The sequence below is a fragment of the Hyperoodon ampullatus genome (genome assembly GCF_949752795.1).
Source record: "Hyperoodon ampullatus genome assembly, chromosome: 2".
NCBI lineage: Eukaryota > Metazoa > Chordata > Mammalia > Artiodactyla > Ziphiidae > Hyperoodon > Hyperoodon ampullatus.
Window position 1 is genome coordinate 91,311,001 of NC_136915.1, and position 22,622 is coordinate 91,333,622.

Sequence of the window (22,622 nt, forward strand, 5' to 3'; positions counted from 1 at the left end):
GACAGATTCACAATTGCTTATTGATTTTTTTTTTTTTTTTTTTGCGATGCGCGGGCCTCTCACCGTTGTGGCCTCTCCCGTTGCGGAGCACAGGCTCCAGACGCGCAGGCTCAGTGGCCATGGCTCACGGGCCCAGCCGCTCCGTGGCATGTGGGATCTTCCTGGACTGGGGCACGAACCCTTGTCCCCTGCATCGGCAGGCGGACTCTCAACCACTGTGCCACCAGGGAAGCCCTGCTTATTGATTTTTGATTGAAATTGTGTGTTTCGTGAGAATGTAAGTGGCTACACGATCATTAATAGCAATCCACTTATCTCAGCTTTTCAATACAAGAACACCTCTTTAAATGGTTACTTGCTTATGAAACAGATTGATCCTTATCATAAGTACAAAACTTCCTATGGTAGCAGTTCGGGGTTTATGTACTATCTTGCTTTCTGGTGGCATCTTATAAAGTGAACAATGCATTATTTAGTTAGGAAGTAGAAGCAGGGTCCATCTTCTAGTTATGAATTATTAGAAATAGGTCAAATATCCTGTTTAGTTAAGTCTATTTACCCATTAACTAATTATTAATAATATAGGGGTACTTACAGGAAATTTTGGATCCTGGAACAGCTTTTGCCTAACAGAATTTTTCCAACATTGGGCTTCCACCACTCTGTCCTTCTAGTCCTCCCTCTTTTTAATATCCTTCTTAGCACAGCATCATTAGGAAGGTACGTTCAGCAAGTATAGTAAATCATGCAAAGCTTTTCAAAGCTCAAAGAAATGTATGGTGCTGTTTACTATTTTGAATTATTACCCATTTTCCGACTTAGCAGAGAAAATTTAGAGCTTTTTATGTAAGGCAGAGTTGCTTACCAATGTAGTGAAATTAACTCTTTCAGGGGCTAAGGTGCTCATAATTTATGTAATAAAAGAGCACAGAGTTGTTTGAAACTGAAACGTTGATATTTGTCTAGAGAACAAGAAGTATACTTTGCCAACACTGTTTCCGTCACTCCTATCTTGGGACTGAGCCAAACCTGCAGTTTCACTTTCAGTTTCTGAACATGTCACCTTTTTCTCCTTTCTTTTAACTTGGTGGTGGTGGTCAGTGAAAATATTTCATGAGTTTGATTCAGTTGTGAGTTTATTGCAATTAACTCATTCGTTGAAGAGCTGTCACTACTATGATCATAACAGAAACCATGCTGTATACTAACTAATTTAAGGAGCTGAAAATTGCATTTTACAATTACATTTAGAACATGTTATCACTATCAATGCATTAAAATAGCAGGAGCTCCCATTGCCACCCTGATTTATGGGCTTGTGTATCTTGGGGGGAATTTCCACTTGTTCTGTAAGATTGGAATACTTAGAATTTGTCTGTATGTCCATGTTGAGTGGGAGGGGACAGAAGTCTTAATAATGAGAAAGATTGATAAATATCACAGTCAAAAGGCAGAATTGCATAGCTTTGCTCATTTTAGTGGCTCATTTTGAAATAAACTTCTTATTAGTTTGAGCATTTTGTGCTATCCCTAAAGGAAGACACAGTTGCTTCATTAGGATTTTAATGAGAAGAGTTCTGATGGTACCATTTGCTGCATATTATAGCAACTGTTACAATGAAGAATTTTACATTCTACTATGGGAATATTGAAAAGAGAGTAATTCAGTGTCACAATTTTGGTGGCATTTTATTTCCCCTGAGCTAAAAATTATATATGTGTGTGTGTGTGTGTGTGTGTGTGTGTGTGTGTGTGTGTGTGTGTGTATGAATTTTGGGGTCTTTTCAAAAATTTATAATTCAATTATTGGCAGTCGATTCTAACTCTGGACACTTGTCAGAGAACAATAGAAAGTCCAACTAATGTACATATCGAATACGTAAAAGATTAAAGTAGAATAACACAGATCTGTGCTTACTTATCCTTTCTAGAATTTCATTTTCTACTATGTTGCTCTTATAGCAAAGTGTATACCTAGACTGTCTTACCCAACCAAGATTTCTTCATATAAGAATGATAGTCTCAAGTATGATAACTAGAACAAGCATTTTTATCATAAAGAATATAGAAGACACAACCTACTTAGATTTTTTGATAAGCGGAAAAGGGTGTGCCAGAGGAGGATTTTCTTCCAATTTAAAAGTATTCTTCAATGTTAAACTTACTTTTGGAATGTTCCACTTCTTCTTCTCATATATGGCACCTCAGCAGCTAGAGCAAAATCTGACTCATGATAGGACTTGGTGAATAAATATATTTAACAAGCATATATTGAGCATTTAATTATTATTATTAAATTTAATTCAGAGAGCTATAGTCTACTTGGAGAGGCAATATAGCATTGGTATTAGGAGGCTTAACTCGGGAGCTGGACTCTGTAGTTCTGATACATATTAGATATACCATCCTGGACCAATTGCGTAATTTCTTTGTACATCAGTTTCTTCATGTGAATGATGGGAATAAACACAGTGTCTACCTTATAGGATTGTTGTGAGGATTAGATTAGCTAATATATAGTATATTTAAAGTGCTTGGAACTATGTGTTGAATATGTGTAATTCTTCAAGAAAATGATGTTATTATCATTATTGCTATCTGGAGTTTGACATACAAGTTTAGTATCCACGTGGATTACATGAATTAGGAAAATCAAAATCATGTTCTGTGGTCCTGCCTAAAAATTAAGTTTTCTTATTGGTGGCTTGGCTTCTGCTAGGCAAACTTATAGAATAGGCAACTTTCTCTTTTTTTTCCCTCTCAGCCTTGTATCTTTTTGTTTCTTTGTCTCCTCTCTTCTCCCATAAGTTCCCATAGATGCACACGCGTCATCATTTGTCACCAACTCTGCCAGACCTGGTACTTTCAAGCTGTCCCTTGGTGTCACAGAGTTATGTACTGTCCATCCGAACTTGAATGATTTTCACTCTGAGCCAGAAACCCTGAGCTTCTCTCCTTCTGTCCCCCTTCCTTTCTGGGAATGCTCCCTATGTGCCGTAAGTACCGGCTGATCATTCCTACTTTGTTGGTAGCCTCAGCATCACATCAGGCTCACAGTATTGCTCTATTGTCTACACCCTAACCCTGAATATTGAAAATTGACATTGAACATCTTTTGATTTTCTTGATCTCCTCTGTAATTTAGTATTTTCTGGGGAAGAAAGTGGGCACTAGTCCAAAACCGTTTTCTTGAATATTGCCAAGTCCTGTAGCTCTTCCCCTGAACTTCTCTAAACAAAATTAAGAAAAATTAATAATTCTTCCCTTTGTGCCATTTTGATGTTTATGCCTCTTTTTACTGTCAAATTTTACCTGCCTGTTTGTTAGTTGTCTTTCAAAGAAGAGAGATTATGTAGTATATACCCAGCAGAGGGCCCAACACTGCCTTGTACACAGTATGTGCTCAATAAATATTGGTTAAAATTAATTTATTTGCTTTTCAGCCTTATACTCTTCTGTGTTTACCATTCCCCCATAATTTCTCTATTCTTCTAGTTTACTCATTCTCTTATTTCCAATAATCTTTAAATTTATTTTTATCTTCTAGGCCTTGCTCTAATTTGTTGTCATTTCTTAACCTTCTGGCTTTGCTTACTTCTCTCTTCAATTTAATCTCATGATTCATCACTTTAGCCCTCTTTCTTGTCAATACCCTGAACTTTCTTACCCTCCTGTCCTTCTGTTGTACCTTTCTGGGAAAACTTTAAAACTGGTTCAGTGCATGATTGTTTTTTATACCTTTCTACTCAGGCTCCTGAGCACCACTGAAGAAAATTACAAAACCAGGCTAATTTCTGCCATATTAAACTGTGTCATGCAGAGACCCTGCTTCATGTCCCTGACTAGCTCCCTGCCAATCACAATTTTGTATGAAAAGCACTTCTAATGTTTGACCAAAAACTTGGATTCAGGCCCACTCCCTCACCATTAGCAGTGTATCTCACTTCCTAACTGGCAGGGAAAGCAGAGGCTAAAAATCACAGTATGTTTTATAAACAATGTGCTATGCCTTTGTAAGGCAGACTATTTCTTTTTAATAGAGGCTCAAATGGCATTATCATAGATTTTATTTTAATCTATGACAGTGTCATACATAGTTAATAAAAATCCACATAGCATGCTTAAAAGCATTGTTTCTCCATTTTCAGTGTTTCTAGATAATTACCAATAAACAGCTTAAAGTCTAAAAAAATACTTTTTTGTGGGACTTCCCTGGTGGCGCAGTGGTTAAGAATCTGCCTGCCAACGCAGGGGACACGGGTTCGAGCCGTGGCCTTGGAAAATCCCATATGCCGCGGAGCAACTAAGCCCGTGCGCCACAACTGCTGAGCCCGTGTGCCACAACTACTGAAGCCTGCGCTCCTAGAGCCTGTGCTCCACAACAAGGGAAGCCCGCACACTGCAACGAAGAGTAGCCCCGACTCGCCGCAACTAGAAAGAGCCCGCGTGTAGCAACGAAGACCCCACGCAGCCAAAAAAATAAATAACAAAATAAAATAAATACTTTTTTGTATCAAACTGTGAAACAACCCTTGTTTATGTGCTGTTAATAATGGTATTATTGCCTCTTTTAATAATTCATATTCTCTGTATTTCTCCTCATATTAGCAAGGCATAAAATCATCAGAAAATCTTTGATAAATTTAATTATTAATTTTCCTAGATTTACCATTGTCATACATATTGAAATGCCTTTAAATCTATCCAGAATCTCCACCTAGCTCTAGGAGGGTAAGGCTCTTTTTATAGCAAGTCTTCTATGCATTCCTACCAGTTAATGGTCAGTTTCAGTGGAGAGATTATTGATGTCCCCAGTGAATTTTGAACCTTGCATATATGGGCCGATGTACAGTTATTTCTAGCTGAGTGCCATGGTGGCTGTCCATCATACACAGTGTCTCATTTGGACTGACAAAATTGTGAAGTCAAACCTACTTGAAAATGCTTGGTCATTAGTGTCTTCCGGTCATCTTCAATCTGCCGAAACTTGGCCTTCAGCCCTTTCATTTGGGTTTCCATTTTTAGAACATATTGGAAATCTCTCTGAGTTCTCAAGTTTAAGACTTCAATAGACTGAGACATGTTTTGAACCTGTTAAACAAAAATATTGGCATTATTGTCTGTTTACAGGTATATACAATCACTACTGCAGTAGCAAAAATGACATTAACATTAAAAACTGGAAGTGCGAAATCCATAATTGCATTTCCACAGGACATACTTTCAGAAGGCTAATTCTTCATGATAAGCATTCAAATAATTTAGCAAAAGAAAACTGTACCTAGGCAGGATATAATAAAATGGACATTCTAGCATTAGAAATGACTAAATATTAATAAGAATTTGATATATCAGAAAAATAAATTTAAAAAATAGAATATTCATTCCAGGGCTTAGTAAGCTTATCATGGCTCAATCTATTAAATGTTAAGATAAGTTGTTTCTTTAAGTACTGACTGACTTCCTCAAGATCTGGGATGCTTAGCAATTGTGGATGGTGGTGAAGTGTCCAACAGATCTAGCATGCATTCATTCCAGTACAGTTACTTCAAGCTGCATCTGAAGTACTCCCAGGGGTGAGGCTGAACTGAGCAAGATGAGTGGTGGTAGCATTGGGACACCTCCTAACTCAGAGACCATACTGTTTATGAGACTTGGAAAATGGCCACTGCATCAAGTGTTTGGTAGATAGGCAATAAACATATGTTAAGGTGATGGCACCATCCCAAGTTCATTGAGCCCCAGGCTATTTAGAAGTGGGAAATAGGTGACCTATAAAGCATGTAGAAATGAGGAAAGAAAGACTACTCTAATTCTTATGGCAGCAGAATCTGGAAAACAAAGTGAAAGCCTCTAATAGGAGGAGAGCTATTAAATAAGTTGAGGAATAGAATATGACTAAACTAATTTAAAGGATACAATAGAGCTCTATACTTTGGTACTCACAGTATTGTCTACAGAGCAACAGCTTGGCATCACCTGTGAGCCTGTCAGAAATGCAGAATCTTGGGGCCCACCCCAGAGCTACTGAGGCAGACTCTTTATTTTATCAAGATTCCCTAAGTGATTCTTATGTTTATACATTTTGAGAAACATTGCTTAACATGGAAGAATATCCATGAGAAAAGTAAGTGAGAAAAGCAAATGTAAGGATCTTTATATAACTTGAATACTTTTATTCTAAATAAAATTCACCTCTCTCCCTCCCTCCCTCTCTCTTTCTCTCACTATGTCTCACACGTACACACACACACACACACACACACACACATACACACACACTTGAGCACCCATATGTAAAAGAAAGGAGTATATAAGCAAAAAACATGGAGAAAGATATGGAAGGATTAGAAGAATACATATTAGGTGGTTAAAATTAGTTTTCTGGTGGGGGGTGGTGAGGTGTGGGTGAGAGGAGAAGTAACAAAATAAATATTGTAGAAAGAGGTCCCTGGTAAATATTGTATACAAATTTTATATGGATAAATGAATACATGAAAGCATGGGCTCAAAAAATGGGATTTCAGATGACTTTTACTTCATTTCATATATTTTTATGTGTTATTACATGTATTTTAAAATAAACAAGTATTATTTATGTAACACATAAAAAAAGTTATTTTCATTGTGAAACGTTGTGAGTCACAAATAAGGAAGGGATTTGTTCAGAGACAATTTCTGTCATCAGGTAAGTCACAAAGCTTAGTGGACCAGCTAGCTTTAAAGAGCCCGTTGTCAATATATTCCTCAGCATTGGAACATTCAGAAAAGGCAGTGAATTCTGCTGCCTTGGCTTGCCTCAGTTCCGCCACTTGTTTTTTTTTTTTTTTTGTCAGAGAAGGTCACATTTTTCTGTTTCTTTTTCTGCTGTCTTGATCCATAGTCCTGTCCGTTATAAACCCTGTCTTTTTGGGACATACTACAGTCTAGCTTATATTAAATCTAATTGTGTAATGTGTGTGAATGGGAAGCAGAAAAGTGGCTGCCCTTCTGTAAACTCATTGAGGTTAGAATCTGTGTCTTATTCATACCTTTTATTCCCAAGACCTTATACAGAACTAGGCGCAGAATAATTGCTCAATAAATATTTATTGGGTAAAATTATCTTAGGCTTCCAACAGTGGTAATATGCAACAAGTATTTTAATATTTTAACAAAAGTATCTTTCTCCTGTCACTGGTTTGGCTATAGTATTACATGACCCTCAAATATTTCTTAATTTACTATCATTCCTACATTCAGAAAGCTTCATTTAAAAAAAAACTTTGATGCAGCACAGAATTACTGAGGCAACATTGAAAGCATGGTAACTGCATCTTGGATGAATGCAATGCTTTCAAAATAATTTTCAACTCCATTATGGTTAAGCATGAATAAAGAAAAGCCATTTGTGTTAAAGAAACTATCTACACATTTAAATACGACATTTGTCTATGAAAACACGCATCTCTGGCATGTCCAATATTTTCCTAGGAATTCTGTGTACTTAGGCAGAATCCATACAATTAGAAAACGATAGGCAAGTGAGATATCCTGGATAAAGTTAAAACAGCCTCTCTTATTTTGCCTTTAACTTACCCTATCAATTTAAATTTCAACTTTATTTGTGTTATGGGAAAATGCACTGAGAGAATTTTTGCTGAGACTTGATTGTGACCTTCAAGCAGAATCATGTATAATTATAAGAGCTACATTTGGGGTGATGGCTAGAGATGGAGCTGTCTAACTGGGGAGGATGGTTCTGGGCTGCCTTTTGCTTTTCCTGCTGGCTGTACCTAGGACTGTTTAGTTTCCCACTGGTTGTGGAGACCCACTGAGAATCAGTTTCCTGGTGATACTTGAGATTGGATCCCCATGATTACACTTGTGGGAAGGAGACTCATTCCTCTTTTAGTCTGCTTATCTCTGATGTCCTGCTATTCAGCTGTCTACACATGCCCCTGGGTAGACTGTCTACATAGTGTGGCAAGCTCATTGTTACTCTTCACTGATAATTTTGTGAACTCTTTATTTACCTTGGTTCTTCGCATAAATAAAACGTCTGAGGCCTTTCTGCACTTAAACACAAATTAACTTAGATTTTCACTCTCATTTATAATTAGTGTGGAGGCCACTTGAAAAAAAGAAGTCCTACAGTTCAGTATGCTTGGATAGCATTGGGATTAACAAAAATAAACAGGGATTTCTTTACTGTAGTTCTTCACAGAACCTTTAGTATTAAACCATGTAACAGAAATCTTCAAGAGTGAAGTATCATGTACCGTGTTTCTTAAAATTATTTTATTGGAGGATGTCATCAGCATCCTATTCCAAAAATCACAGTTTAGGAAATATTGACCTAGACAATGCGGGCCTGTACAGAGATGCTACATAGCTAACAGACAAGCATTTTTTTTAAGTGAAAAATTTTAGTTTGTATACACTAAGACCTGATGTATTGTGAAACCAATTGTAATTTTTCTGATATTCAGTAGTATAAATACTTGTTCAAAATATTTGACAGAGCATCAGTTAAATAAGTGTGGGTACCACCAGTGGCAGTTTGAATGACACTGGCATGGTGTTGAGAAAATGCAAAGTTGACCTGGTATGGCTCCACAGTCTACTGGTTGAGTGACATTGATAAGTTTTTTAGCCTCAAGAAACACGTTTCCTTTTATGTAAACTCAGAAGGGCAACAACCTCTGCTATAAGGTTTGAATGGAGCAGATACAAATACAATAGATGGGAACGATTGTTATTAATATTATTCTCAATAAGAATATTACCTTATTGTAGACTAAATCAATCCTTTGGTTAATAATGAAATAGGCTGCTTAACCGTCACACTCCTATTTGCCATCTGGTACCTTGGATATTTGTAAAACTATAGAGAAGCCAGCAAGGGATTGGCTCAGTCTGCATAAGGAATGCTGCTTTCAGATGTTTTTTCTTTGGGTCGGTGCAGCAAACCAGTGCTACTTACTTCCTTCAGGACACTCTAAATAGTATACACAATTTATTATTCCTCTGTTTCCATAACACTACCAAATGGTGAATTTGATTAATCTAACCTGTGGTGATGTTGATTTTGTTAATAAATTTTGTTTTTTGTCATTTAGGTATTGATGCAATTTTTAAACATCTTTATTGGAGTATAACTGCTTTACATTGTTGTGTTAGTTGCTGCTGTATAACAAAGTGAATCAGCTATACGTATACATATATCCCCATATCCCTCCCTCTTGCGTCTCCCTCCCACCCTCCCTATCCCACCCGTCTAGGTGGTCACAGTGCACCGAACTGATCTCCCTGTGCTATGCAGCTGCATTTTTAAAGGTGTGATTTTCTCGAATTTTGTTAAAATGGTTAAACAAATTGCCTATTGGATGGTATGGTCATATAAACTTCAATGATTGCTTCAATCAATCCCCTTAGTTGTACTTTTCATACCTTATTCATCCTTTACTAATTCCTGGTTTTATCATAGCTCTGGAATACATTTCCCTCTGGACATGAAGAGAATATTATCCACTTCCTGACATTCGTAGTTTATTTGAACTTTTCAGCTGATTTTTGAAGAAATGTCCAAGTCTATGTGTGGGTGTGTGTATGCAGTGCTGTACTGAAAATAGTAACAGAAATAAGATTATCGAGTCTAAGAAAATGTTTCTCATCATAGTTGATGTAGAAAGAAGATATTTTTGCATAGAAAAGAAGATGGAGTAGAAAGTTAGTAATCTGAGAGGAAATACAAGTTAATAGAAAAACAAAATAGGATTTAAAAGATTAAATCTTTTTACCAACATAATTAATTTCCCTAGTAACCAAACAATATTAAACTATATGTTTGAACTTTTTCATAGATATAAAGAAAATCTATGAAGAGAAGAATAATCATAGTTCATATGTCATGAACAGTTTTAACAGTTGAGAGGCATGTTAGCTGGGGTCATTAACTTGAATGACAGTTACATTTGCTCTTGTTTAGGGGACAGATATTGAAGGAGCAGGGAAGACTGGATCTTTTTAAAAAAGAGACTTAAGAGAGAGCAAATAGGTGATGATGACTCCAAGGGTAAGGGCAGAAAAAGCAGACTAATCTCTGTATGAAAATATGAAAAAAAAAGTCTTCTTAAAATCTTAGGGCATCAATATACTTCAAAGTAATGTACACTGAGGAAAGTTATTTTAATTATATGGCAGTGGAAGAGAGTTACTGTAGCTGGACTTAAAATTGCATAAACTAGGGATGTCTGTATTAACAAAGTCAGTGCTTTCATTTTTCTATCTTCTCTTAATTTTCTGTTAAAGCTTCCTATTCAGTGCTATAATTGTGTAGATGATCATGGAAAGGATATTGCGTAGAGTGAATTGCTGAGCATGATATCCTCTAAAAACACATACTACCTAATTTATCTTATTATCCCTGAAGATATTTAAAATTAAAATATGTTATCATCCTTCCATTACTCTGGCCACCCCAGCTGTCCAACTATATTCAGAGGCCAACACAGTGGAAGTGTGAATGAGGAAAATTGAAATTGAAAGAACCATTCGTTGTTTTTTTTTTCCTCCCTAAACTAAACATAAATAACCCTTCATGAGATGACTTTCATCTGTGAAAGAGAATAAATCAAGGGCATTCTGCATTTGATTGTTATGGATCCAGCTTAAGTAAATTATATGGAGAGAATGCTATTGAATGAAATTGAAGAACTTAATGTTCAAAGGAATGACTTAGAAAATGATGTTGAATACTTGGAATTATTCATTATCTGTCCAGATAGCTTGCATATTGTATGCCATTATTTTAACTTCCCTGCAAGATTGTTAATGAGATTGAAAAGTATGAGCTCAAAGAGCCTAGTGTGATCCTGAAAGTTGAGGCTAAATTTCTGTCATTGGAATAAGACTTCATACTATTTTCTTCTTAAGGAGAGATAGACTAGATATTAAGAAATATGACAGAAAGCCAGTCTTAAGGCAAGACTGGGAGAAGTAAAAGTCATATAAATAGAACAACAGAGCAGGAATCTTGAGGTACTACTTTCAAGGAAGGGGAAAGCATTTATTTGAGAAGGGGGACAAAAATTGGAAGAACCCTCCTCACCGTTACCTGCCTTCCCATAATTTCCTTTTCAAAGAATGGTAGATTTCAATAAAAATATTCACAGGGGACAGAGGACACCTACCTTTTCCAGCAGCTGGCGAAGCTGCCTGCTTTTGGCATCCCGGGAGCACAGGTTTTGTTCTGGAGCAACCACTGTGCAAATGCATCGTCCATCAGGATCCTGTGCTGAGCTGTATACCTGCCACCCTTCTTTGGGACTAATCTGAGTCTGAGGAAATCAATAGCACAAAACACAGAACACACAGACAAAGAGTGTGGGTTTGTATAATTGTAAGCAAAGCATGTTTCTTTTTTTGATATTTAAAGTTTGTGATTTTATTCTCTAAAGTTAAAAAGAAAGAGTTTAAATAATTCACATAGGCAGCACAGCTTCATTCAGTTATACCTTCCTTTTCAGTGCTCAGAGGAGAATCTTTCTTTTTCTTTTGATTCCATATTATTAACTATTTATTGATCCTACACCACTTCCTCATGCTTTCTGTCATATTTGGACAATTTAATGCAACTTTAGAAGTATCTAAATATTCAATACTTAGAAGTATCTAAATATTCAATACTTAGTCACATATCACCAATCTTTCTACACAGGTTCTGTTAGCTTGTCTTCCTCAACAGTAAATGGTAATTAGTAGTATGTATTTTTCTGATTATTACGCATGTGTGATATTCTGAAGCAAAGTCCTCTCCCAGAGAGCTTCCCATGTATTGAAGGGTCAATTATTAATAAAGCTGGAAAAGTATCACATGAGAATATAGGGTAAAAATAATTAGACCAGCATTGTTTTGCAAAGGATATAGAGTCTCAGAAGAGTTAAAGATAGTATTTTGGCATAGGCCGCCGAACTGATCTTCCCAAATTACTTTTGTGCACTTGTCACCCAAACTCCCTAGAACCCTATCTTAAAGTGACATTCCTGTTCTACTGCAGTCTGCCTCCTATTTATGTTTCTGATTTTTTTTTTTTTTTTTTTTTTGCGGTACGCGGGCCTCTCACTGTCGTGGCCTCTCCCGTTGCGGAGCACAGGCTCCGGATGCGCAGGCTCAGCGGCCATGGCTCACGGGCCCAGCCGCTCCGCGGCATATGGGATCCTCCCAGACCGGGGCACGAACCCGTATCCCCTGCATCAGCAGGCGGACTCTCAACCACTGCGCCACCAGGGAGGCCCTATGTTTCTGATTTTTCTGTATCTTCCTATAAGAAACTTCTTTCCAACCAAATTGGTCTTTTTGTGTCCTGAAAGCGTGCAACCTTGATTCACATCTTTGTATGTTACTCATTTTGTTCTCCTACTTGGAATACCTCTCTTACAAATCTTCAATTTACTCAGTCCTTATGGTTTCAACCTCTTCAGAAGGATTGTCTATGTTATTCTTTAGGCACTTAATGTGTATTTTCTAGTATTGTTATCTGTCTTTCTTATGTCTTTTTCAATAATTAGTCCATATCCAGCTACAGGATATATTGGCTACTTCCTATCTGCCATATCAAGTACATTCTATCAAGTACAAAAATAAGTAACTTATTTTTTGTCTAGTTATTTTTCAGAAGAACTCTGCTTTGAGCATACATTGTCCACTATGCAATCAGAAGCTGTTGTGGATGTCTTAATGCACAGCCCAGAGAGAGACTCATTCATTATTCCAGGTGCTGAGAGTGTCAGTGGCTTGACTCTCAACTGAGTTCTCTTTGGGGTTTGCTGAGGCTGAAGAATGCTGCCTGCTCAAGGTCAGACCCTATTACACAGCATAGCTCACATCCATTGACTTGCTGATGCATGGGTACAAAGAAGGATGCTAATAAGCAGGAATAATTATTATTCCCATTTCACAGAAGAGAAAATTAGTTAACTTGCCTAAGAATGCACAGCTTGTACATAGTAGAGCTATGTATGAAGCCAGAGCAGTACTGTCCAATAGAATGAGAGCCACGTGTATAATTTTAAATTTTCTAGTAGGCAGGTTTAAAACAGTAAAAAGAAACAAGTGAAATTACTTTTAATAATATATTTTATTTAACCCAGTATATCCAAAATATTATCATTTCAGCATGTACTCAATATAAAAATTATTCATTCATACTTTACATTGTTTTTTTCTCCTTTTTTGTACCCTCTTTGAAATTGAGTGTGCATTTTACACTTATAGCACACCTCAACTTAGAGCAGCCACATCCCAAGTGCCCAATAGCCACAGTGGCCTCCTTATTGGACTGTATAGCTATAGAATCTTGCTTTTAATTCCAGTGCTATGGCCATATTAATATGATGCTGAACATCCAGATAATCGTTCTTAAAGGTCAATCATATGGATATTGAAAAACCTACCTGACAGGTGTTACATACACAAACCATCCAATTTGCATCTGAGTTTCTTTTTCCTGTGGAAATATCAGATAAACCAGTGGGCCTCCTTCTAGCTAAGCTCTGACTAACTTCTATAGCTGGGATCTGAAACTCTTCAGTCTTTGTCCTTCCCTCTATGGTTTCCAGGGAATCAGCAGATAAGGAGATATTTCTTATATTATCAGGAGAAGAGAGAGATGAATTTTGTCTAGAAAAGAAGGTCTTTAATGACTCAGGCTGGAGGGGCTGGAACAAGGAAGGATGAAAGAAAGGCTGAGATGGGGCTAGGAACATGGAGGTGAATGGTGCCCAGCAGAGAACTATTTTGCACAATGCCCAGTGTTACTGGGCTGGTCTGTTTGCCTTTAGACTGGAGTGCTTTGACTGGTAGGAAGCAGATTCTTTTTTTTTTTTTTTTTTTGCTGTACGCGGGCCTCTCACTGCTGTGGCCTCTTCCGTTGCGGAGCACAGGCTCCGGACGCGCAGGCTCAGCGGCCATGGCTCACGGGCCCAGCCGCTCCGCGGCATGTGGGATCTTCCCGGACCGGGGCACGAACCCGTGTCCCCTGCATTGGCAGGCGGACTCTCAACCACTGCACCACCAGGGAAGCCCGGAAGCAGATTCTTAAAAGGACTAAACCAGCCTGACCTCTCTCCACAGAGCTGCCATAGTCTGTGGCATCTTCTGTCTTGTAATTTTCAGCAGAACAGATATAATCTCCTGCTTATTCTCTCCCAGGTCCTAGCTCATCACATACCATCAACCAACACACAGATTTTTTCCTTTCAAGGGCTTTAGAGAAAATTACTATAGGGTGCTTATAGGCATTCCAACAACAATCATGGGGAAGCTATAAATTATAAACTCACGAAATTCAAAAAGATGTCACAGTCCTTGTCCTTAGTCTGTAATGAAAAGGAAATGGTGCGAAACCTATCTTTTAGTCTCCTTCTTCAGATAGCTCATAGAAGTGTCCTATGCTGCCTTTTATTTCTGAGGTATTGGATTCATTATCATTTCTTTCTTTTGATTCCCCTTACTCCTTCTTTCTAGCATTTATGCCTGACTATGATTGGGACAGAAAGATGTACTTAGAATTATATATTGTTAGAATCAGATAAGATCATAAAGATAATCTTTTCATACTAAAGAAGAAAAAATGCAAAGAGATCATCTACAGAATGGAGATAGGTACAGCTTAGCAGAGTAGTTTCAATGATGTAATTAAAGGTTTAAGCTGTGTAACAGTATGGGACGAATATATCTTGACATAGGTTCTACAGTTTCAGCTAGGCTTTTCCTGACATTGGACACAAATCTCAAACACGTCAGAAAATTAAGGCTTCTCACTAGAATAAATTTAGCTTTTGTATAAAGGAGCAGGGACCACCCAATTACAATATTAAAATATCTTTAACAGCAGTGCAAATACTGATTATTAAACCTGGCATCATTAATATTGATGTTCGCTTGCCAGGTGTTTGGCTAACTAGTAAAGAGCTTATAATGTCAGGGCAAGGTGTCAGTTGCTCTCTGGAATGAGGGAAGCAGAAAAGGTGGATAGGGCTTGATGTTCATTTAGCATTCTTCCTGAAGTGTCAGCTTAATAAAAGTAGACTCTGGTTGTGTTTGTACTTTCAATTGTCTTCTTGTAAGAATTATTGAAAAGAGCCATGGCCTTATCTACTACAGAGTCAGTCTGAATGATCTCAACTATAGCAAGTTACCTCTCTGGCAAGAAAAAGGTAACTCAAAAGAGAAAAAAGCTAGTATAAAAGATGAGTGCTTGACAGTTGTGTGGGTTTGATAGAGACTTTTGTGTCAGGTTTAGTGATAAAATAAAGGAAGCTTTATGAGCGTCTCTAGTGTTCTCTTTTATGGCACCCATACTGGCATTGAAAAGAGGATAAAAATAAAACCAGCTAAGACCTCAGGTGGAAAGAAATGTTTAGATGGGTTTTGGATACCAATGAGAAAAGATCTGCTCTCATTTTAACTTAAAAGAGCAGTTACTTAGGTGTCGGTAAAACTCATATAATAGTAATAGCAAACATTTATGGTGCTCTAGCCATTAGTTGGCAGTTCACATACATTAACTGCCTTTGAATATCACAGTAACTCTATGAACCAGGTGATGTCAGCATTTTATAGGTGAGGAAACTGAGACTTAGAGACAGTAAGGAACTTGCTCAAGGTCATGTAAGAGGTAATCAGCAGAGCTGAGATTTGCACTTGCACAGTCTGACATCAGAGCTTGAAAGTTTAACCCCCATACTGCACCACCAATTATCTGAAATTCCCTTTTATATATGATGAAGATAATTCTGATAGCATTTTCTGAACTACCATGAAGCTGACTACTTGGACCTGGAGGGTGCATACGGTTTATTGCTATCCAAAGCATGCTGATCACAGTGATTACTGATGCAGTTCTCTTTGAACCTTTTGTGTTAATTAGAAGAACTAAATGAACTATTTAGCAGTATTTAATATTACAAAACTCATGAAATATTTAGGCATATTCTAAATAGGAGAATTAAAATGATAATTTTAACAATTGGATTTCAAGTTTGGATTTTTTGCTTACAATTTAATTACAGAGCTATGCTTTATAAATACAAAGCTACTGTGTGAGAAGTCTCTCAGAACTTCAGGGGCTTTGAACAGGAAAGAAAGATCCTGAAGACTGAGGTAAAAATAAAAATTAAAAAAAAATCTTGCATTTCAGCATGTTTTTCTTTTTATAAAACCCCTTCTCTTGTATTAGTCTCACTTCATTTGAACCAACTACCCTTTGAAATAGACATTATCTTATTTATGAGGAAACTGAAACACAAAGAACCGAAGCAATGTTTTCCAAAATCACCCATTTAGTAAATGTTATATATGGGACTTACACCAATTTTCTCCAGTTTTCAGATCAGAGCTCTTTATGTTCATCCTCTGCAGATAAATTGCAGATAGATGGCCTATGTCCATTCACCAATAGCTGAAAAAACTTTGCTTTAGAGGAGATGGACCCAGCGAGGTGGAGAGCATTATCCAAACAATGTGGAAACAAGTAGCAGTTGAGACTCCAAAGGAATAATTAGCAGTAAAGGCTTGGTGAGACACAAGTGGAGGGACAGGCAAAGGGACAGAATTCTGATTCTTTGAAGAGGACAGAATCAACTGGTTGAACATTGTTAGGTCTTATGTTTATGCTGAATGTCTGGGAATTTCATAGAAGTACAGACTGAGGCAGAGAAGAATAAGGGATCAAGCTACTGAAAGGGGTGTACAAGGTAGGGGAAAATAAAGCAGAAAAAAATCCATTTACTAAAACCTATTCAATTTAGAGTAGGAGTTACCTGATGATTTAGAGGAGATACCTGATGAAAAGTCCTTATAAATTTTCTGTCTGAGGATAGGTTTGGTCTCAGAGAATGAAATGTGGTTTAGCATGCTAATGACTTTAGTTGTGAAGAGAAGTAATGTGAGGACAGGAATAATAGAGATGTTGACAGACCACACTAAAAGGAGCTGTGTTCTGGAGGATGTGTTAATAAAGATGTCACTGCATAGCAGTTTTCCTCCTATTTCTTATGAGACTAGTTGGAACTGAAATAAGAAATGTATATTCTTCACTCAAGGCAGCCTCAAGGGTCTAAGAAAAACAACTGTAAAAACAATGACCAAAAATAGTTAAACACAAAACCGAAGACATTCTCAAATTCAGGTTGATTGATCACTTCTTCTCATATTCTGGAAATCATAATGACTCAGAGTTGGGAAGGAATTAGAAGTCATGTCTGGTCCTATGTCTTTCCACTCAGTGACACTTCTATGTATTCTCCTTGTGTTTCCGCTTGAACTCTGCATGATAAGGATTTCCCTGCTTCATAGGCAGCCCCTTCCATCGGTGGAAAGCTAAAGGACTGGCTCTGAACTTCTCTCTTAGTAATGTTCCCCCTTTTGCTCTCCTTCTGCTTTAAGTACTTAAGAATAAATCTACTCTCTTACCTATGCCACAGTTCTACTCTAAAAAGGCAATTATCACATTCTCTGTGACTTTCAAGATTTACCATTCTGTTCTCTCATCCATTTCCTTAATTTGTTTAGTTGGTCTTTCACAAAATGGACATTGCCTAAGGATTTGGGGAAGAAAAACAGTGGTACAAAACAGAGAAGTCAGATATCTTCAGGACTAAAAAAAGAAAAAAAAAAGGTGAGTTAAGAAACTTAGAGAGTATTGAGAGTTTGTGTCAGAGTATTCTACTCATTTTCCAGAACTTAAAACTGACTAACTCATTGAAGTAGTTATTTATGAGGAGAAGCTGGCTAGACATTTGAAAATGTAGCAAAACAAATCACCGATGCCCACAGGTCCCTTGGAGGCCTCTTCCCACCACAGCGGCAGGGCTGATTGAGAACAGCTGGTGTCTGCTAAATGTCCTCTGCTTATTTAATTATTCTTTTCCAGGTTCTTCCTGGTGTGGAATCCACAGTGTGAGTGATTTCTCAGAAGCTCAGCCTCAGGGGGAAGTTACCCTGCATCAGAGAGACATGCCAGAGGGAGCCTGAGCTTTCTCAGAGCCCAGGCTTTGTCTCTGCAGACACCCACTCCTCCGAAGGTAGATGGGCCCAGTTATAGATTAGGAGGGGAAGGAAAGAAAGAAAGAAAGAGAGAGTGAGAGAGAGAGAGGAAGGAAGGAAGGAAGGAAGGGAGAGAGAGGAAGGAAAGAAAGAAAGAAAGAAAGCAGGGCCAAAGAGGAGGATAAAGGGATGTTTCAAGATTCTAAGAGAAGCCAGAGGGAGCTTATTCCCCTAATAAGGAGCTGTGTTTAACTACTTACTGACAAAAATATCCTGGAAATTTAAAAACCTATTTCAGCTTTTGAGACAATCAAACGTACACTGCCTATTTCAGAGGCATCTGCCATAAGCAGATTTAATTGCCTTTAATGATTAAAACCCTGTATTTCTTATTTTTGTTTTTTCAAGGTCATTTGAAACTACCATGTTAAAGAAAGACCACATTCATATTTGTGTAAATCTGTACTTTTTGCCATCTGCACATCCCACAAACACATAAAACAAAATTTAAGACCTATATTATTTATTTATTCATTCATTCATTTTTGGGGGGAGGTGTATACAGACTTGCAAGCACAGACTTTCAAGTTTATGCCATTCGTACTGTCTAAAGTGAGAATGTAGAGTGAGAGAGTTGAGAAGGGCTGAACATCATAGCTCTACTTACTGGGAAGGGAACTGTCAGCCCTTCCATCTAAGGAAAGTGGAGTCCAGGGTCACAGGAAACCACCTTAGATGGACAGAGAGAACCTCGTGTGGCACTAGGGACCAGGAGGGGCAAGGAGAGCAAAGGTGGGTGAAACGACTTCCCTGGTCAGGACTGCAGTCAGGTGACTTGCTTCTACCCTTGATTCTGTCGTTAACCAGCTGGGGGAAATCTCTTTAGTCACTTAAACATTTGGGGTCAGTCTTTGCACTTGCAGAATGAGGAGGTTGGATTAGATCAGTCATATTTCCAGCTAGGCTCCTGAGAGTTCTAAGGTTTCTGTGGAGGCATTTTGACCAGGGAAAGGGGTTGATTACGTGGGGAGGGAACAGATGATAGAGGCACAGTAAATGCCTCCCCCCCATAATTTATTATTTGACCCATGACCTGTTTTATATATTGGATTTCCACCTCAAGATTCATTCAACAAATATTTATTCTGAATGTATTACATAAGATTTAATTCTAAAAAAAAAAGGCACTGCTGCCAAAAAATAGTGTAAAAATAGCTGGCCTGGATAGTTTCTAAGATCCTTTCCAGCATTAACATTTAATGATCTTAATGTAGGAACTAGATTCATTCATTTCTCACCATGGGAATCCTAAGATATGAGCAATTATCTTGAATAGTTAAGGTGGGGAAATTACTTCTGTAATATTTGGCACTTCTGTAAAACATGCACGCACACACACACTCATTCACTCACACTCACACACTTTTGCAACATGATTTCTCCATTCCAGTGAATAACATAGTGTAAACTTTTCTGAACTTTATTCATTTTTTGTCACTCAAAGGGTGACTCAGTTGTGTCAGAACATTTGTAGACCATATCAATATTTTATATTTTTCAACCAACAGATTACTAATCAGAAGGTAAAGGAAATTGATTTACTTTAAACTCATAAGAGAGCAAGAAGTTCTAAAAGAATCATGCATAATTTTGGAAAGTTGATTCTCCTCCATCAACAAGAAACAGGAAATAACCAAACCAATATCTGTAGACACAGAAAATATACATATCAGAACCAAGGTACCAAGTTTGAAACATAGCTTATTCATGAATTGCTTAGCTTAGGTTCATTTCTTGAAAGAGTTAATTCAACAACTAAGTTGTTAAAAATCACCAGGTACTTGAACATTGAGGAAATTTGGCTCAGTAAATATTAAATAATGTACATTTCTTTGTTTTGTGATTGCTTATTGATGCCATGTCATGGTTTCTTTATAACTACAAATGTCTTTTACATCCCTCCTGCCACACACATCATACAGGGAAGGAGGGGAATCTCAGTAATGGAGGCACTGAGGTACCATAAGTGATTCAAGGGCGGTAAAAATATAAAAGCAGGTCAAAGTGTGCCTCACATGTGCTCTGCTGTTGCCCTGAGCACCAGGTTAATCTGGCAAATTATGTAATTAATTTGATCTGACTCTACTCAGTTAATTACACGTTGATTGATAGAGTAATTATTATTAGTAACTGCAAACATATCTTCAAAATGGAGAGTTGCTTTTTTTTTTTTAAGTATCTGACTTTTTCTGATCTGTGGAAGCAGTCCAATGGTAAAAAACAGATAAACATAAAAAGGTAAAGGGCTCTGAATACTAATTGTTTCTGTACTTTTTATTTGCTAGCAGGGAAATTGTTTTTCCAGGTTATTCCTTCTATTTGAATTTGTAAGCTTCTATTTGAATAACCAATAGTTTTCATTTTTATTTGAAATATTTTAGAGTATTTCCAAATAAACCATGAGAAAAGACATTTGTTATAATGTGGGAAGGGTTAAAAAGCCACTAACTGTAGACGAATGAAGACTACAGGAGTTAGACTTGTGACAGGAGAAGACTTTATGAAAAAATTAAACAATACAGGGAGATGATTTTATCAAGTAAGTTTTCTGTTCATGATTCTTGGCTCTCTTAAAGGTCTTTTTGGTCATGCTTTAAACAGCTGAGGTTTTTTTTTTTATTCATTTATGTTTAAAAGAGGTTGGTTTCTCTGACTGAATGCATTTCAGTCACAGGAATTGAATTCCAAAGAAGAACCTGCTATAGTAAAACTAGATTAGCTAGAATATACCCTATAGCATATTCTGTAGGAAAAATTATGGGGATTTTACAGATGTTAAAAGAAGTAACATAATAAGAAACAAAACATATTTTAAAAGAAAGAATTCTTCAAAACCTCAGAACAATGTAAATTAAAGCTTTTCATTAAGAATTTAATGAATCTAGTATTTCCTTTCACAACTAATTTCTCAGGCAGTTCGTTTATTCTTTGATGTAACTTTAAAGTGTTCCTAAAGGAACATCCATGACTAAAGTTACCACATAAATATTGTATTGTTGAAGAAGACCTGTAAATAGAGAAGCAAAATTTCAGCCTTTGCAATTTACAGAATAAAGCCCACTGGTTTAATGCACTTACTTCCCAAGACGGCCAAACCCACCGGAGTGACTTACTAAGGTATCTGGCGTGGATAGCCTCGTGGTGTTCAGTCCTACCAAGGATGGGAGAGTTTGGGACATCCAGTTTGATATCATTGCCATGGTGCTAAGCACAGCACCAAGCTTCAGCAGTGGAAGACTCATTGCTGTGGAGCTAATGAGTTTTCATAGTGACTGATTAAGATCCCGGTTGTGGGCTGGCAGCGGGAGGCGTGACTGCAGCACGCCACATCTACAGCATGAAAAGAGATCCACTTCCCAAGCTCTAATCATGCAGGGAAAGCTCACAGAACCTCTTTCCCTCACCCTCACAGGAAGCGCCCTGCTCTTCCTTTTCCTCCTTTACCAGATACTTTGCTGGATCATCAAACAAAATATTCTTGATAGGGCTTCGCTGGTAATTGTTAGAGCAGAGGTTGAAGGAAGGAGGAAATTTGAGCTTTTCCTGCTCCACTATATAGTCAGTTACCATCAACAGAGTTCACTGCCTCTGGGATTTCTGTCAGTATAATCAGCTGCTCTTTATCCTTCATAAAAAAACATAGCACCCTTAAATTGAGGTCTGTCAAAGCACCCATTTCAAACACCAAATTTAATATCCACAGATTTCTCTGAGCATGGAAAAAGTGCTTTTAGACAAAACATGAAAACAAAGTCTGCAGAGAATATCCAAGATGATTAGATATTGAGTAAGAAATTATTATTTTTTATATAGTAACCTAAAATTAGCACTGTTGCCTCTTAAAAAAATTGTCAGAGATTAATAGCTACTGCCTGTGGAGGACATTGCCCTAGGCACCTTACATGTGAACAGACAGGAAAGGCGGCCTTGGAGAAAAGCTCCTGATAAAGAAATTTCATAGGTTCCCAGTTTTGCTTTCATGAATGAATGCTTAGCAGTTTCTCAGGCACACAGCAAACTCAGTTAACTCTATTTTCACCTTGTGAAGAATGACAGACCAGTACCACAAGTCTATGTCATGAGAGAACATGTGACATTAAAAAAGCACAAGACTTGGCTTCTGTGACTCCCCAGGGAATCTGAGCTCTAGCTTCTTGTTCTCTTGCAGTTAGTTGAGTGACTGGCCAGTGAATTAAAACTCCTTGGCTTCACTTTTTTTTTTTTCCTGTGATATGTGGGGGGTGGACTCCCTGCTCTCCAAGGCCCCTTCCAGCTGTAAAATTCAATGATATGTTTATTAGAGTTCTGACGGCAAATGTATATATTGAATTTGCGGCTTATGGGTAATTTATTATATTCTTTTTACAAACACTGCAAAATTGTCCACATCCAAATCTCAGGTCCCAAATGGAATAAATCAGAGGCCATTGTCTTATATAATATATGTGGTTTAAAATAAAAATACAGAGAGAAGACATGAAGGGAAATATGGGTGAATGAAAATTAAGTGAAAAAGAATCATATGAAAAGG

The 22,622-nt window shown here is 37.4% G+C and overlaps 1 protein-coding gene across 4 annotated transcripts in view; it reads right to left on the bottom strand.

Annotated features, from left to right (window-relative positions):
• Positions 1-22,622, bottom strand: part of OLFM3 (olfactomedin 3) — a gene marked incomplete at both ends in the record, with an annotated part of 192,940 nt that overhangs the window by 21,634 nt on the left and 148,684 nt on the right. For 2 of the 4 annotated variants that reach the window (XM_079724716.1, XM_079724717.1), the window contains 2 exons: positions 4,936-5,091; positions 11,175-11,321. In XM_079724716.1, the coding sequence (XP_079580842.1) occupies positions 4,936-5,091; positions 11,175-11,321 (303 nt within the window). Of the gene's footprint in view, positions 1-4,935; positions 5,092-8,078; positions 8,146-11,154; positions 11,322-21,204; positions 21,334-22,622 lie in introns of those variants that run through there. The other 2 variants (XM_079724714.1, XM_079724715.1) reach the window with 2 other exon arrangements.